At 51.9% G+C, this 14,484-nt stretch overlaps 1 protein-coding gene across 2 annotated transcripts; it reads right to left on the bottom strand.

Annotated features, from left to right (window-relative positions):
- Nucleotides 1-3,347: 3,347 nt before the first annotated feature.
- klhl15 (kelch-like family member 15) lies at nt 3,348-14,350 on the bottom strand. Of its 2 annotated transcripts, XM_080489221.1 has the most exons (9): nt 14,114-14,350; nt 13,765-13,843; nt 12,988-13,071; nt 12,722-12,860; nt 11,872-12,285; nt 11,609-11,770; nt 10,025-10,234; nt 7,613-7,803; nt 3,348-7,511 (listed from the first exon to the last, which is right to left on the bottom strand). In XM_080489221.1, the coding sequence occupies exons 3-9, from the start codon at nt 13,005-13,007 to the stop codon at nt 6,770-6,772; spliced, it is 1,878 nt and encodes a 625-aa protein (XP_080345347.1). In that variant the 5' UTR covers nt 13,008-13,071; nt 13,765-13,843; nt 14,114-14,350; the 3' UTR covers nt 3,348-6,769. The 2 variants fall into 2 exon arrangements, with proteins under 2 accessions (XP_080345347.1, XP_080345348.1); XM_080489222.1 differs by lacking the exon at nt 14,114-14,350 and having other exon boundaries at nt 13,765-13,868.
- Between the last annotated feature and the right edge of the window lie 134 nt (nt 14,351-14,484).

The following is a 14,484-nucleotide window of genomic DNA, read 5'->3' as shown; positions in this document are numbered from 1 at the left end:
AGAAAGGAATCCAAAGATAGCCACTACAAGCATCATTGTTTAACAGAATGTAGTTTTAAGAGTGTTTTAGGCCAGAATATAGTTGTTTAAAATGTTGCTATGAGGTTGATATTTCAAGATCAAGCTTACTTGAACATTTCTTCTGAGGTTTTCAGAGATTGTGGATCCAGACTGAGAAGAGGAACTCCTCCAGATGAGGATGGGAGTGAGGATTGTTTTTGATGCTTGAATTATTACATGTATATATTTTATTCACACATGTGTTAATAACTTATTGAATTGGTAGTGTGTCATTCTTTTTGTTTTATGTCCTCCTCATAGACCTCATAACTGTTGAAATTCTTTATTCTTTCTGGAATAAAACCAGTCGATGGGTAAAACAAAGAGGAAAACAATGAAGACTGGTTGGAGTTTGGGTGTTTTTACTGGATCCAATCAGAAGCAGAGACAGGACAATGAGACCAGAGTGGAGCAGAAAGGATCAATAACTCTTCACACACAGAGCATCTGGAGCAGAGCTGAGAACGCTGACAGTTTGTCTGGTACAATGACATCATCAGTCCGAGCCTGGGAATGTGAGCTGAGCGACGAGGCCGTCGCCTTCCTCCACACAGGACCAGATGTTGACAGTGTGTCCCTCCTGTCCATGACCACCGACACTCAGCAGATCTTCTGCTGGTTCCTCTGCTGCATGAAACTCTGCGGTCCTGGTGGAATTTCAGGACACACTGTGTTTTCTCTGGTCCCACCACTGCCTGCAGAGAGATGAGAGGTCATGAGAGGTGATGGGAGGTCATGAGAGGAGATGGGAGGTCATGGGAGGTCATGAGAGGAGATGGGAGGTCATGATAGGTGATATGAGGTCATGAGAGGAGATGGGAGGTCATGAGAGGAGATGAGAGGTCATGAAAAGGAGATGAGAGGTGATGGGAGGTCATGAGAGGAGATGAGAGGTCATGATAGGTGATATGAGGTCATGAGAGGAGATGGGAGGTCATGAGAGGAGATGGGAGGTCATGAGAGGTGATAGGAGGTCATGAGAGGTGATGGGAGGTCATGAGAGGAGATGATAGGTCATGAGAGGCGATGGGAGGTCATGAGAGGAGATGAGATGTGATGGGAGGAGATGAGAGCTGATAGGAGGAGATGACAGGTGATGGGAGGAGATGAGAGGTGATGGGAGGAGATGAGAGGTGATGGGAGGAGATGAGGTGATGGGAGGAGATGAGGACAGTCTGGAGCAGCCAGGACTTCAGTCCTGTCCACAGCAGCAGCTCAGAGCTCATGAAGGTCCACCACTGTCAGACCAACACAACCAGGCTGAGGCTCCTCTGATTGGCTGACTGTGTCCTCTGCTGTCCAATCCTGAAGCTGCTCAACGTTCTCCTCTCACAGCCTCACTGAGCAGTCAAACTCTGGACCTTTGTTCCCACACTAATGGCGCTATCCCACCAGTACCTCCTCGGCTCGACTCGCCTTTTAGGCATTCTGTGTGATTCCCCACGACCAGCTACTCTTGTAGTTCCTCCTCGACCGAGGTTCCCAGCGAGCTGCAGCCAGTACACACTGTGACCTCGGCAGACGGCAGCCGCCGATGGGGTGGGGGCGTGAGGACACAGTTGGGTCAGGAGAGTAGCTCATTCAGCCGCCATTTTTAAAACCTGATCACAAAAAGAACACTGACAACCAGAGAGAGACGCTCAGAAATCAACCAGTGGAACAGCGACGAGCTGCAGACGTTTCTTTTTCTGGTGGCGACCAGAAGATTCAGGAGCTCCACAGAGCGACACGCTACCAGGATCAGGAGGTCTCCCACGGGTGGACGACATGAGATCACATATTCCTCCTCCTGTTGCGAGTGGAAGTGAAAAGTGTTAATTGTTCTCTTATTCTGAAACATCCGCTCGGACCGGTTGCCCCTGTGCTGCGGCACATCCAGATCGTTTGAATCGAGGCCAGTAGAACCTCGATTGGTTCAGTGATTAGTTAGGGTGTCTCTAATGGGGCGAATAAAGAGAGAGCAGACCCCAACAAGTTCTCAATGCTCAACAATAAAGGTCATAAGCTCAATATGTTTTCTCTAATCAAAGCAATCTGTGAGAAACTACGGAGCCCCTAACAGGACATGATTAAAATAAAAAATAAAAGGTATCGGTGAAGTAGTGTTGTTGCTAATGAATTCAACCAGGACTTCAAGCTCTGAGTATCTTTACAACGGCTGAGTCTCCGTGAACCAAATATCCTCTTTACCCGTCACTACTGTGAAAGGATTTCAGACTAGCAAGCAAATCCTTAATATCTTTGTATTTTAATCCGATTTCAAAGTGAAAATCAATGAACTGGTGAATATCTCTTCCCGTGGGTTCACCGCCCGCAGGAAAGGTTCTTAACTGGTGCAATGTGCTCTGGGTGACGGTGCTCAGACTGACACCCCCGGGGAAGAGAAATGGATGGATGGATGGTGAATACCTTGCGCCGTGGATGGCTCCATCGTGATGTTACTGTTACTCATAACAAGAACTTTGTTCAAAATCTCACAAAAATGTTTTTGGGGAAGAAAAAGGTTTTTAACTTCAGGGTTCTTGTTTTTTGTTTTGTTTTGTTTTTTTACATCCCTCCCATTTTGCGAGAGCTTGCAACAGTTTTTTTTTCTTTTAATTTTTTTTTGTTCATTTTTGCATGTCCCTCTAAGAGCTCCGTGACAAACTGCTGTGATCGGCTGGTTGAAGCACTTCAATGTGGAATTAATGCAAATGATCCATTCAGATGCTTTTCTTTTCCAAACCAGACCAGTGGGCCGTGATGTGCACAGACAGACACTAGGTGGTGCCAGAGAGCCTGCCCTGAGTGCTCTTAACCAAGGAAGTGTCTTTATCAAAGTTGTTCTGGAGTTAATCTGAAGATCTCATGAGAGTTTGTTAATCTGAAGATCTCATGGAGTTTGAAGGTGTGTATTTGTTGACTTCACCTCTGACCTCTGCCCCTCACCACCCTCTGACCTGCTGTGATGTTTCCTGGCCGAGTTGCTGCTGTTGCTTCCACTTTGTCATTCTGCCAGCAGCTGATTGACAGTTGGACGTATTGATCATGTGATCGATTGCTGGAACTCACTGAGCTCCTGCCGCACTCGTTCTTTCACTGATGTTTGCAGGAACCGTCTGCATGTCGAGGCGATTGATCTGATCACCTGTGTCCGTGGAAGAGACTGGAACACGTGGATTCAATGAAGACTGAGCAAATACTTTAGTCAACCCAGTGTATCGGTGAAGGTTCAGGGGAAACTAGTGGAAGCACACGTTCCCGTCTCGATGAATGGAGGAAAGAAACACGGAGTCCAGCAGCTGAAAGTCCTCCAATATGAACATTTATTTCTGGAAAGAAGTTACAAATCGTTTCCAAAGAGTTTCTACTCGGTTATAAGATATGTTCACTGCAGTTTGCTTTGGGATACGGTCGTCATAGCAACAAGTTTACTCTGTGTAATCCTCTACTGTCGTTTCCTACTGAGACACTGAAGACTAAACCACTGGTCGGACCGTCTGTGTCTCTGAATGTGGCCTGAGCAGCCTCAGACCCCCACCTGGGACCTTGGGGGGGGTAATGAAGATGATGACGATGAAGAGGAGGAGGGGGAGTTTAAGGGTTAAAAAAAAATAAAAATTGACAGTTTGATTCCTGGACTCATTCTGCGGAGGCCTCTAAAGAAAAGAATAAAGTGTGTTCTCCTCTACTCATCCAGCTTGTTTACAGTGGTTACCATGGTTACCAGCATCACCTGATGAATCATCACACAGAGGAATTTCTATTGATCTATTGAGCCAAAAATCTGAAGTTTCTGTTTGTTCAAGAGTGAAGATGAGATTTTATGTATTTAGTGAAATCATTGTGTGCGTGTGTGTGTGTGTGTGTGTGTGTGTGTGTGTGTTCAGCTGCATGCTCACTGAGAGGCAGAACTTGTGTTGTTCTGTGTAAATGAGATGTTTGCAACGAGGATCAATAAAGTGTTTGGACTCCAGAAAGCCATCCACCGCTCTTTACGGGACAGCGCCCAGCCTGACGGAGACATTTGGCTGGAGTCAGAAGCTTCACTCACTCTGGAGGAGATTGAACCTGTTGAGGACGTGAGCGGGGTCATAAAGGGAGGAGGAGGAAGAGGAGGAAGGTGAGGATGGACAGGAAGCAGCAATGTGCTCGAGCCCTTTTCACAGTAAAAAAAGAAAAGATGAGATGGAGTGAGACGCTCGCCAGTATTTCCTACTGAGTCCCACCCTCCTTGAACAGTGCTCATCACTGCTGCCCCCAGTGGACTGGAGCAGCACTACACCGTCCGACCCACTGCAGCTCTGAATCAAAGAGGAACCATGAAGACCAGACCCCGTTTCCACGACGATTCTCCCCAGTGAGGGGAGCCACGTTAACAGACTAAAACCCGGCTGGAGGTGTGTGTCTGTCTGTGTGTGTGTGTGGGGGGGGGGGGGGAGGGGAGGGGCCTCGTGTCCTTGGATGACACACCCAGGAGAGCTGATGGTGTGTGTATATGTGTGTGTGTGTATGTGTAGTGGCCAGTCACCAGGCGACTCGTCGTTTCAGAAGAGTTCCACCTCAACATGACGACATTTAAGAAAACAAACCCCGTTTCCATGGAAACAGCAGAAACACTGAAAACAAGTTACTGCGGCGACGGTGAGCGTTAGCCGAATACAGACGTCTGCCACCTGCAGCTCTGGCGCCTCGTGTGGCTCCTCGGCGCCTCTGCAGCAGCAGCCACACACTTCAACCTGTATCATCGCTGCAAACAAAGGTCACATGAAACAGGATTCATCCAGAAGTAAGATGAATGTTAATAATACGGAAGAGTATTAGGGCCACTGAAGAAAAGAAAATATTTGGAGGCTAAAAAAAAACAACCTCCGTGGCCCCAGAAAAAGTCAAAAATCAAAGTCGAGATTTATTTTTTTCACAGAGAGACGTCTGTCCATCCCTTATCATTTGCCCGGAGATGTGAAATCACATTAAATCACTTAATTGTGACTATATAGAGTTACTTACTGCTTATGGACATGTGATTTTACATAGGATTTCCTTGATTAATAAGAACATTTAAATAAACAGCCCGGGATCCGTGTCTTTGTCCTTCGTACTTGACGAACTTCCTCTACAGAACCAGGCAGCAGCTGCTCTGTCTCTTCTAGTCCTGATACTGATGATAACTGTGTACCTCTACAGAACCAGGCAGCAGCTGCTCTGTCTCTTCTGCTCCTGATACTGATGATAACTGTGTTCCTCTACAGAACCAGGCAGCAGGCTGCTCTGTCTCTTCTGCTCCTGATACTGATGATAACTGTTCCTCCACAGAACCAGGCAGCAGCTGCTCTGTCTCTTCTAGTCCTGATACTGATGATAACTGTGTACCTCTACAGAACCAGGCAGCAGCTGCTCTGTCTCTTCTGGTCCTGATACTGATGATAACTGTTCCTCTACAGAACCAGGCAGCAGCTGCTCTGTCTCTTCTAGTCCTGATACTGATGATAACTGACCGTGTTTATGAGCTCCATTCTGTCCTGAAGCTTCTTTTCATCACTTCATTAAACCGCCTGATGTGCATTTTGAGGAAACAGTCACACCGCTGGCATGTGGATGGACGGACTTTTTATTCCACCGTAAAAATAAAAAAAAATCTCGACTTTGATTTTCGACTTTTTCTGGAGCCACAAAGGGTTTTTTTTTTTTTTTTTAGCCTCCGAATTTTTTTTTTTTTCTTCAGTGACCCTAAAACTCTTCCATATAATAAAAAGTAAAACACCTGAAAACCTGTTTCAGGCTCCACCATGACTTGTTTCCCCGCCACTTTTCTATGAAGACTGGACTGTCAACCGCACGGCGAGCTGAACGTCGTCGTGAGTACGAATCACGGCTTCGTTATTATCAGGTGACGGTGGAACGGCTGAGCTGAAGCTACGTTGTTTTGTTATTGTTCACGTCTCCTTGCTGTTTCTGAACAGTCACAGACGATAGCTGCCAGTAAGAGCTGCCTTCACCTCACATTCTCACATCAGGTTTAATCGCACTGCGTTAACCACAAATAAATAAAACACAACACGGCTAAAGTCAGAGCGCAGGGCTCCGGCCTCAGCCAAAGATAAGTTACACATTTTCTCCCATTGAGTAGAACGACGCAGCTGGACAATTTTTCCATATATTACTGTGTTTATGCATTTACAACTGAAGCTGCTGACACTCGTTAAGTTAGAAGGAAGCATGTTACCGTGGAGACTGACCGCTCCGATCGCCTCAGTGAAGAGCAAGAAGCTCTGAAGACGCGTCTTTAAATACAGTGAAACTACATCAGGTCGTAACTGAGCTAACGCGCTAACAAAAGGCTAATTTAGCTGATCAATCAGATCTCTCCTGAAACAAATGTTCTGATTCTGAATTAACCCTTTAAATGACTAATGGTATTACAGTGTGTGTGTGTGTGTGTGTGTGTGTGTTGGGGGTCTCTCTGGTTCCTCCCTAGAGGCCGAGCTGCACCTGAACTCTTCCAGAACCACACAGGTAGCTTCATCTGAGACCTTCCAGTCTTCCTTTCGTTAGAGAACCAATCAAAAGCCGGCTCCGACCGCCTCACTTACGTTTCTACGTGTTTTTCTGACAAAGCTAATTGTGTAAATGTTGGGTCGCTGTGGGCTGAGTGCCCCGGCCTGGCCCCTCCCCCGGCCTGGCCCCGCCCCCGGGACAGGTGTGTGTAGAAAAGGAGGCGGAGCAGACCTCAGCTGCAGCGTCTCACGTGCTCCAGCACGTACTCGGGGAAGTGCAGGCTGCACACCTGCAGACCGTCCAGTTTGCAAGGCATCCTGGGATACTCGTCCTCCTTCCACTTGTTGTCGTCGGGGTCGAAGGTCAGGATGGAGTCACTGTAGTGGCCGTTGTAGCACAGGCCACCCAGCACCATGATCTGCCGCTCCAGCACGGCCACGCCGTGCCCGCTGCGGCCGATGGGCATGGAGGCCAGGATGGTCCACTCGTCGGTGTCGGGGTCGTACACCTCGGTGGACGGGCAACCCTGCGACTCAAAGGAGGCGCGCAGGATGACGCACACGCCACCGAACACGTACAGCTTCCCGTTGTGGGAGATCATCTTGTGAAAGCAGCGCGCGTAGTTCATTTTGGACTTGTTCTCCCAGCAGCTGGCGTGCGTGCCGGGCAGCAGGGGGCCGCGGCGCGTCCTGTGGGGGTCCGGGCCGCCGCCGGCCCCACCCCCCGCCTCCCGCCCCGGGTCGAACACACACACCTGCTTGGAGGTGGAGGAGGACGTGATGCCGCCGGTGATGTAGAGCTTCCCGTTGAGGACCGTCCCCTCGTGGCCGTACTTGTTGACGGGGTAGGGGTCCACGAACTCCCAGCGGTCCTCCGTGATGTCATAGCGCTCCGTGGAGTAGAAGGTCTCGTCTCGCGTGCGGCCCGCCACAGCGTAGATGAACTTCCCGATGACGCCCACGGCGAACTCCGACCTGCAGCGGGGAGAGAAGAGGCGTGAGGGGGAGCGAGGCGGCGGCAGACTGGAGGGGTCTCGGTGGACCCGGGATGGGGGAGGGGGGGAGGTTAGTCGGACCTGGGCACGGACATGTCGGCCATGCGGAGCCAGGAGTTCTGTCGGGGGTCGTAGCGGTAGACTTTGGAGGAGGCGTGGAACTCGCCGTCGGGCCCCAGCTCCTCTCCGCCTAGCAGGAAGGCAAAGTTGTTGACGATGGCGAGGCAGTCGGGTCGCAGCGGAACCTGAGGACCCTCCAACTCCCACCAGACCTGAAGAGAGAGGCTGGTCAGCGGGGTGGGGGTCTGTGTGTGACGGTCTAGTTTGTTCATCGAGGTTCTATTTACCTGGAAACATTTTGAAAACAACAATGGGAGAACATGACAACCAAGTTGGATCGTTATTACGGTGACTGTCACAATAAAAGTACCAAGTTCAAGAGAATATCGACTGGGAGTCATGACACCACGGAGGAAACTTTGTTCTGATTGGCTCTACTGAGCATGTGCAGAACTACAAGTTACTGCGGCCGTGGTGATCAGGACCAGAGATACCTCCGTCAACAAGGAGACGGAGTCTGAACGTTTTCAAAAGTTCTACCTTTGAGCGGTTTTCAGAAATGTGTTTTCAGAAACTCTGTGCTCTGTTGTCATGGAAACAGACACCCAAATCAGTACAGTCGTTTTAAGTTTTAACTTGAAATCGTTTCCTGGTAAATGGAACCGAAAAGAAAAAGTTTTGATCATTTAGGTGATTGATGTTTTTGAGTTCATGACACCTTGAGGGTGAATGGAGGGAGGAGTGATGGAGGGAGGAGTGATGGGAGGAGAATGGAGGGAGGAGTGATGGAGGGAGAATGGAGGGAGGAGTGTTGGAGGGTGATTGATGGAGGGAGAATGAGGGAGGAGTAATGGAGGCAGAATGAGGGAGGAGTGATGGAGGGAGATTGATGGAGGAGTGATGGAGGGAGGGAAATGGAGGGAGAATGATGGAGGGAGGAGTGATGGGAGGAGTTATGGAGGGAGAATGAGGGAGGAGTGTTGGAGGGAGAATGAGGGAGGAGTGATGGAGGGAGGAATGTTGGAGGGAGGAGTGATGGAGGGAGAATGAGGGAGGAGTGAGGGAGGGAGGAATGATGGAGGGAGAATAAGGGAGGAGTTCTGGAGGGAAGAGTGTTGGAGGGAGAAGTGCTGGAGGGAGGAGTGTTGGAGGGAGAATGGAAGGAGGAGTGATGGGAGGAGGAGTGATGGAGGGAGGAGTGATGGTCGGAGAATGGAGGGAGGAGTGTTGGAGGGAGAATGAGGGAGGAGTGTTGGAGGGAGAATGGAAGGAAGAGTGTTGGAGGGAGAATGGAGGGAGGAGTGATAGAGGGAGGAGTGATGGGAGGAGGGCTGATGGACGGAGAATGGAGGGAGAATGGAGGGAGGAGTGATGGAGGGAGAATGGAGGGAGGAATGATGGAGGGAGAATAAGGGAGGAGTGATGGAGGGAGAATGGAAGGAAGAGTGTTGAGGGAGGTAGAATGGAGGGAGGAGTGATGGAGGGAGAATGATGGAGGAGTGTTGGAGGGAAAATGAGGGAGGAGTGATGGAGGGAGAATGAGGGAGGGAGAATGGAAGGAAGAGTGTTGGAGGGAGAATGGAGGGAGGAGTGATGGAGGGAGAATGAGGGAGGGAGAATGGAGGGAGGAGTGATGGAGGGAGAATGATGGAGGAGTGTTGGAGGGAGAATGAGGGAGGAGTGATGGAGGGAGAATGAGGGAGGGAGAATGAGGGAGGAGTGAGGGAGGGAGAATGGAGGGAGGAGTGATGGAGGGAGAATGGAAGGAGGAGTGTTGGAGGGAGAATGGAGTGAGGAGTGATGGAGGGAGGAGTGATGGACGGAGAATGGAGGGAGGAGTGTTGGAGGGAGAATGGAGGAGGAGTGATGGAGGGAGGAATGATGGAGGGAGAATAAGGGAGGAGTGCTGGAGGGACAATGAGGGAGGAATGATGGAGGGAGGAGTGTTGGAGGGAGAATGGAAGGAGGAGTGATGATGGGAGAATGAGGGGGGAGAATGGAGGGAGAATGATGGAGGAGTGTTGGAGGGAAGAGTGTTGGAGGGAGAATGAGGGAGAATGGAAGGAGGAGTGTTGGAGGGAGAATGAGGGAGGAGTGAGGGAGGAGTGATGGAGGGAGAATGAGGGAGGAGTTGTTGGAGGGAGAATGAGGGAGGAGTTGTTGGAGGGAGAATGGAGGGAGAATGAGGGAGGAGTCATGGAGGGAGAATGAGGGAGGAGTCATGGAGGGAGAATGAGGGAGGAGTCATGGAGGGAGAATGAGGGAGGAGTTGTTGGAGGGAGAATGGAGGGAGGAGTCATGGAGGGAAAATGAGGGAGGAGTTGTTGGAGGGAGAATGGAGGGAGAATGAGGGAGGAGTGTTGGAGGGAGAATGAGGGAGGAGTGATGGAGGGAGAATGAGGGAGGAGTGATGGAGCAGCAGAGACACACCACCTTGGGGCGCTGCAGCAGCAGGATCTTGCTGTTCACCATGCTGTGTCCAATCATGCCCCTGAAGACGGCGGTCTGCGGCCGTACTGAGCGGATGCGGTTGGCGTGTGTGTCCACTAGAGGCTGCTGGTTGACGTCGTGGAAGTAACTGAGCGCCTGGTCCACTTCCTGCCGCAGCTGCCGCGAGTAACGGTAGAACTCCGACGTCTTCACCTGCGAGGACGAGAGAGGATGAGAGGAGGGGTCAGGTGACGGTAGAGGTCAGGTGACAGGAGAGGAGGTCAGCTGACGGTAGAGCAGGTCAGGTGACGGGAGAGGTCAGGTGACAGGAGAGGAGGTCAGGTGACGGTAGAGCGGGTCAGGTGACGGGAGAGGAGGTCAGGTGACGGGAGAGGAGGTCAGGTGACGGGAGGTTAGGTGACGAGAGAGGGGGTCAGGTGACGGGAGAGGGGGTCAGGTGACGGGAGAGGGGGTCAGGTGACGGGAGAGGAGGTCAGGTGACGGGAGAGGAGGTCAGGTGACGGGAGAGGAGGTCAGGTGACAGGAGAGGAGGTCAGGTGACAGGAGGTTAGGTGACGGTAGAGGAGGTCAGGTGACAGGAGAGGAGGTCAGGTGACGGTAGAGGGGGTCAGGTGACGGTAGAGGAGGTTAGGTGACAGTAGAGGAGGTCAGGTGACGGTAGAGGAGGTCAAGTGACGGTAGAGAGGGTCAGGTGACAGTAGGTTAGGTGACGGCAGAGGAGGTCAGGTGACGGGAGGTTAGGTGATGGTAGAGGTCAGGTGACGGGAGGTTAGGTGATGGTAGAGGGGGTCAGGTGACGGTAGAGGAGGTCAGGTGACGGGAGGTTAGGTGATGGTAGAGGGGGTCAGGTGACGGTAGGTCAGGTGACTGTAGAGGTCAGGTGACGGGAGGTTAGGTGACGGTAGAGGTCAGATGACGGGAGGTTAGGTGATGGTAGAGGGGGTCAGGTGACGGTAGAGGAGGTCAGGTGACGGGAGGTTAGGTGATGGTAGAGGGGGTCAGGTGATGGTAGAGGGGGTTAGGTGACGGTAGGTCAGGTGACGGTAGGTCAGGTGACGGTAGAGGTCAGGTGATGGGAGGTTAGGTGATGGTAGAGGGGGTCAGGTGATGGTAGAGGGGGTTAGGTGACGGTAGGTCAGGTGACGGTAGGTCAGGTGACGGTAGAGGTCAGGTGATGGGAGGTTAGGTGATGGTAGAGGGGGTCAGGTGATGGGAGGTTAGGTGATGGTAGAGGGGGTCAGGTGATGGGAGGTTAGGTGATGGTAGAGGGGGTCAGGTGACGGTAGGTCAGGTGACGGTAGAGGTCAGGTGATGGGAGGTTAGGTGATGGTAGAGGGGGTTAGGTGATGGTAGAGGGGGTCAGGTGATAGGAGGTTAGGTGATGGTAGAGGGGGTTAGGTGATGGTAGAGGGGGTCAGGTGATAGGAGGTTAGGTGATGGTAGAGGGGGTTAGGTGATGGGAGGTTAGGTGATGGTAGAGGAGGTCAGGTGACGGTAGAGGAGGTCAGGTGACATTAGGTGACTCCTCCCCTCGATTTGCAGCGTCTCCGTTACTTTCAGACTCACCTTCTCGAAGATGTTGGCGGGAGTCATGAGACAGAAGCGGATGGACTGAACGATGGTGTCCGTGTGCCGCCACCGCCGCCGGTCGTGCCGCAGCCACGCCTGCACCGCTTCGTACAGCTCGATCTCAGGGAAGCGACTCAGAGCGTCGCTGTTCAGGTACGCCTGGTGCAGCAAGGTACACAACTCAACAACGGCACGCACACACCCCCACACACCCACACACCCACCCACCCACCCACCCACACACACACACACACCCCTACCTGCAGTCTCTCCAGGCTGAGGTAGGACAGGAAGTCGGCTCGGCTCATGAGCGGCACGAAGTTGTCGAGCAGGAAGTTGTCGAGCTGCTCCTGGACGCCCTCCACACCGACGCTGAAGTCCTCCAGGAGGCGCATGACCTCGGCGCAGTTCTCCAGGCAAATCTTGGCCAGCAGGAAGGAGCAGCAGAACTCCACCGCCTCCGTCAGCTGCACGTACATGGCGGCCTGCAGGATCTCCTGCACCGTGGGCATGCTGAGCTCCAGGGAGCCGTAGTACATGAAGCGCAGGATGTGGCCGAAGCCCGCCGCCGTCAGGCCCTTCATGTGGATCTTGTCCTGGTCCCTCTCCCGCATGTCGGCCGTGAACATCACCCGGAAGTAGTCGCTCTGCGTGGCCAGCAGCGCCTTGTGGGCCTGCGCACGCGCACACACACACACACACACACACACACACACACACACACACACACACACACACACACACACACACACACACACACACACACACACACACACACACACACACACACACACACACACACACACACACACACACACACACACACACACACACACACACACACACCATATATCTTATAGAACGTGCATCAGAGAACAACCAGTTTAGAACCTCCTTTCAGTGTTTGTGTTTTCTGTCGTTTTGTTTTTTCAGTTTCTTTGTTTGTTTTTTTCTCTTTTACGTCGTTTCTTACAGTTGTTTTGGTCTTTTCATGCTCTCCGTGTTTGTGCAGTGGTTAGCACCGCCTCCTCACCGCACAAACCTCCCTGATCGTGTGTGTGTGTGTGTGTGTGTGTGTGTGTGTGTGTGTGTGTGTGTGTGTGTGTGTACCTGGAAGTGGTGCTCCTCGATCAGTAGCGTGACGTCCAGCAGCAGACGCTCCTCGTACAGCGCCCTGAAGCCCGACGACACGCTCCCATCATGCACCTGGGACAGGTACACCTCCACATCCGCCCCCGACATAACACTCCTGTGGACGTGGGTGGGGTGGGGTTTAACCAGTGTAAAGAAAACACACACACACACACAGAGCACACTCACACACACAGAGCACACACACACACACACACAGAGCACACTCACACACTCACACTCACCTCTGATTGGCCACGGGCATGTCAGAGGAGGCCGTCCCAGCCGATCAGAGGACGGTGGCCCTCGTGTCCAGTCGCAGTGGAGACCTGGACGAGAGCCGACAAGCAGCGAGACGTTCCTCAACCTCCGACTTCACAAACTTTTCATTTCAAACCCCAAAATGAAGAAACCTCCCAAAGCCCCTCATCTCCCCTCACGACCCCTCTGGATCTCTTCATCTTAACCCGTGGAAATAAAGAACAAAAGTCTCAAGGACGCTCTCAGTTTTAACCCTTCAAATGCCGCCACTCAATGTAAACAAACCACATTCTAATCAATGTTGTCATTGATTACCGATTTAATATTGCATCATTTTAGTTGAGGGCCACACGCAGCAACTCCAGTCACAGAGAGCTTTCAATTCAAACTTTAAACTTTTCCTCTACACACATGATAAACATGTTTATTTTCTCAAAACCAAACAACCGCAGCTGAAAATGTCCTCGATCTCAAAATGAGGCCAATATTTAGATTTTTGTTTTTCATATTCATTTTTTTATTTGGAAACAGTGAGATGCAGCAACACTTTACATATGTTGAGTTCTATATTTCCATTTTTATGTGTATACAACTGAACAAACTTTATAAAATGCATCCCGTCACTGAAACATTCTGGATGTTGTCACAGTCTCCCCCTGACAGACCCTTTCAGGCTGGTTTGACGTCTCAGTGTCGTGTCTGCTCCTCGGAAGGAAAGTGTTTGGCCACCCTTGCGGGGTCAGAGGTCAGGGGAGTCATACCTTTTGGAGCCCGGGAGAACGATCACAGGCTTCAGCAGCTGAGCGCTAACGCATCTCCTGAGTTTGTGGTTCCCTGGTTCTGAGAGGAGACAGCAGGATGGGTTTCAGTCCAGGAGGAGGAAGAGCAGCAGGAGGGGGAGAATTCAGGTGAAAAGCTTTAACATGTAAGGCAGACACACAGACAGCTCCTCAGTATAAACAAAGCCTGTTCAGCCGCCCCCCCCCCCACGGTCCTCCAGAGCATCCTGGAGGATTAACCTCCAGCCTATCGACCCGGCTCACCCGGCCCGGTTCTGCCGGGTCTCTGGCAGCCTTCCCCGGGCAGCAGCTTTAGCTTTAGCCGGCTCACCTCGGCGCTGCCTGTCGGACCCGGCGGCTCGGGCTCCGTCGGACATCAGCGGGGCTCCGCGATGCCGCGCGCCGCGTCCATCAGCCCGGTCCCGGACCAGAGACCCCCCCCTCCACACGGTCCGGGTCCGTCCCGGATCAGAGAGCCCCTCGTGGTCAGGATCAGAGACCCCGCACGGATCCGGGTCAGTCCGAACCGCAGCAGTCCTCCGGACCCCAGGACGCCATCTTCTGCACTGACGTCACTTCCTGTGTGGGCGGGACCGAAGGGCGTAGCGTGCCATGCACAGCTCCTGTATCAGAGCGATGAGTTACTCCTTAAAAATAACACCGGACTACAAGAGAGATGGTTCACTCAGATACAGTCCTTTC

This window comes from Lipophrys pholis (assembly GCF_963383615.2).
Source record: "Lipophrys pholis genome assembly, chromosome: 20".
In the NCBI taxonomy this organism is placed as follows: Eukaryota; Metazoa; Chordata; class Actinopteri; order Blenniiformes; family Blenniidae; genus Lipophrys; species Lipophrys pholis.
Note: the sequence above shows the minus strand (reverse complement) of the source record. Positions and strands in the feature narration are given on the sequence as shown.

What these genes read in the sequence shown, in the direction of transcription:
- klhl15 (XM_080489221.1), bottom strand. Translation starts at nt 13,007, where the DNA reads ATGCCCGTGGCCAATCAGAG. An exon ending in CCGCCAACATCTTCGAGAAG is followed by an intron (nt 10,235 to 11,608) that starts GTGAGTCTGAAA and finishes TCGTCCTCGCAG; the next exon opens with GTGAAGACGTCGGAGTTCTA. An exon ending in GCCGACATGTCCGTGCCCAG is followed by an intron (nt 7,512 to 7,612) that starts GTCCGACTAACC and finishes TCCCCGCTGCAG; the next exon opens with GTCGGAGTTCGCCGTGGGCG.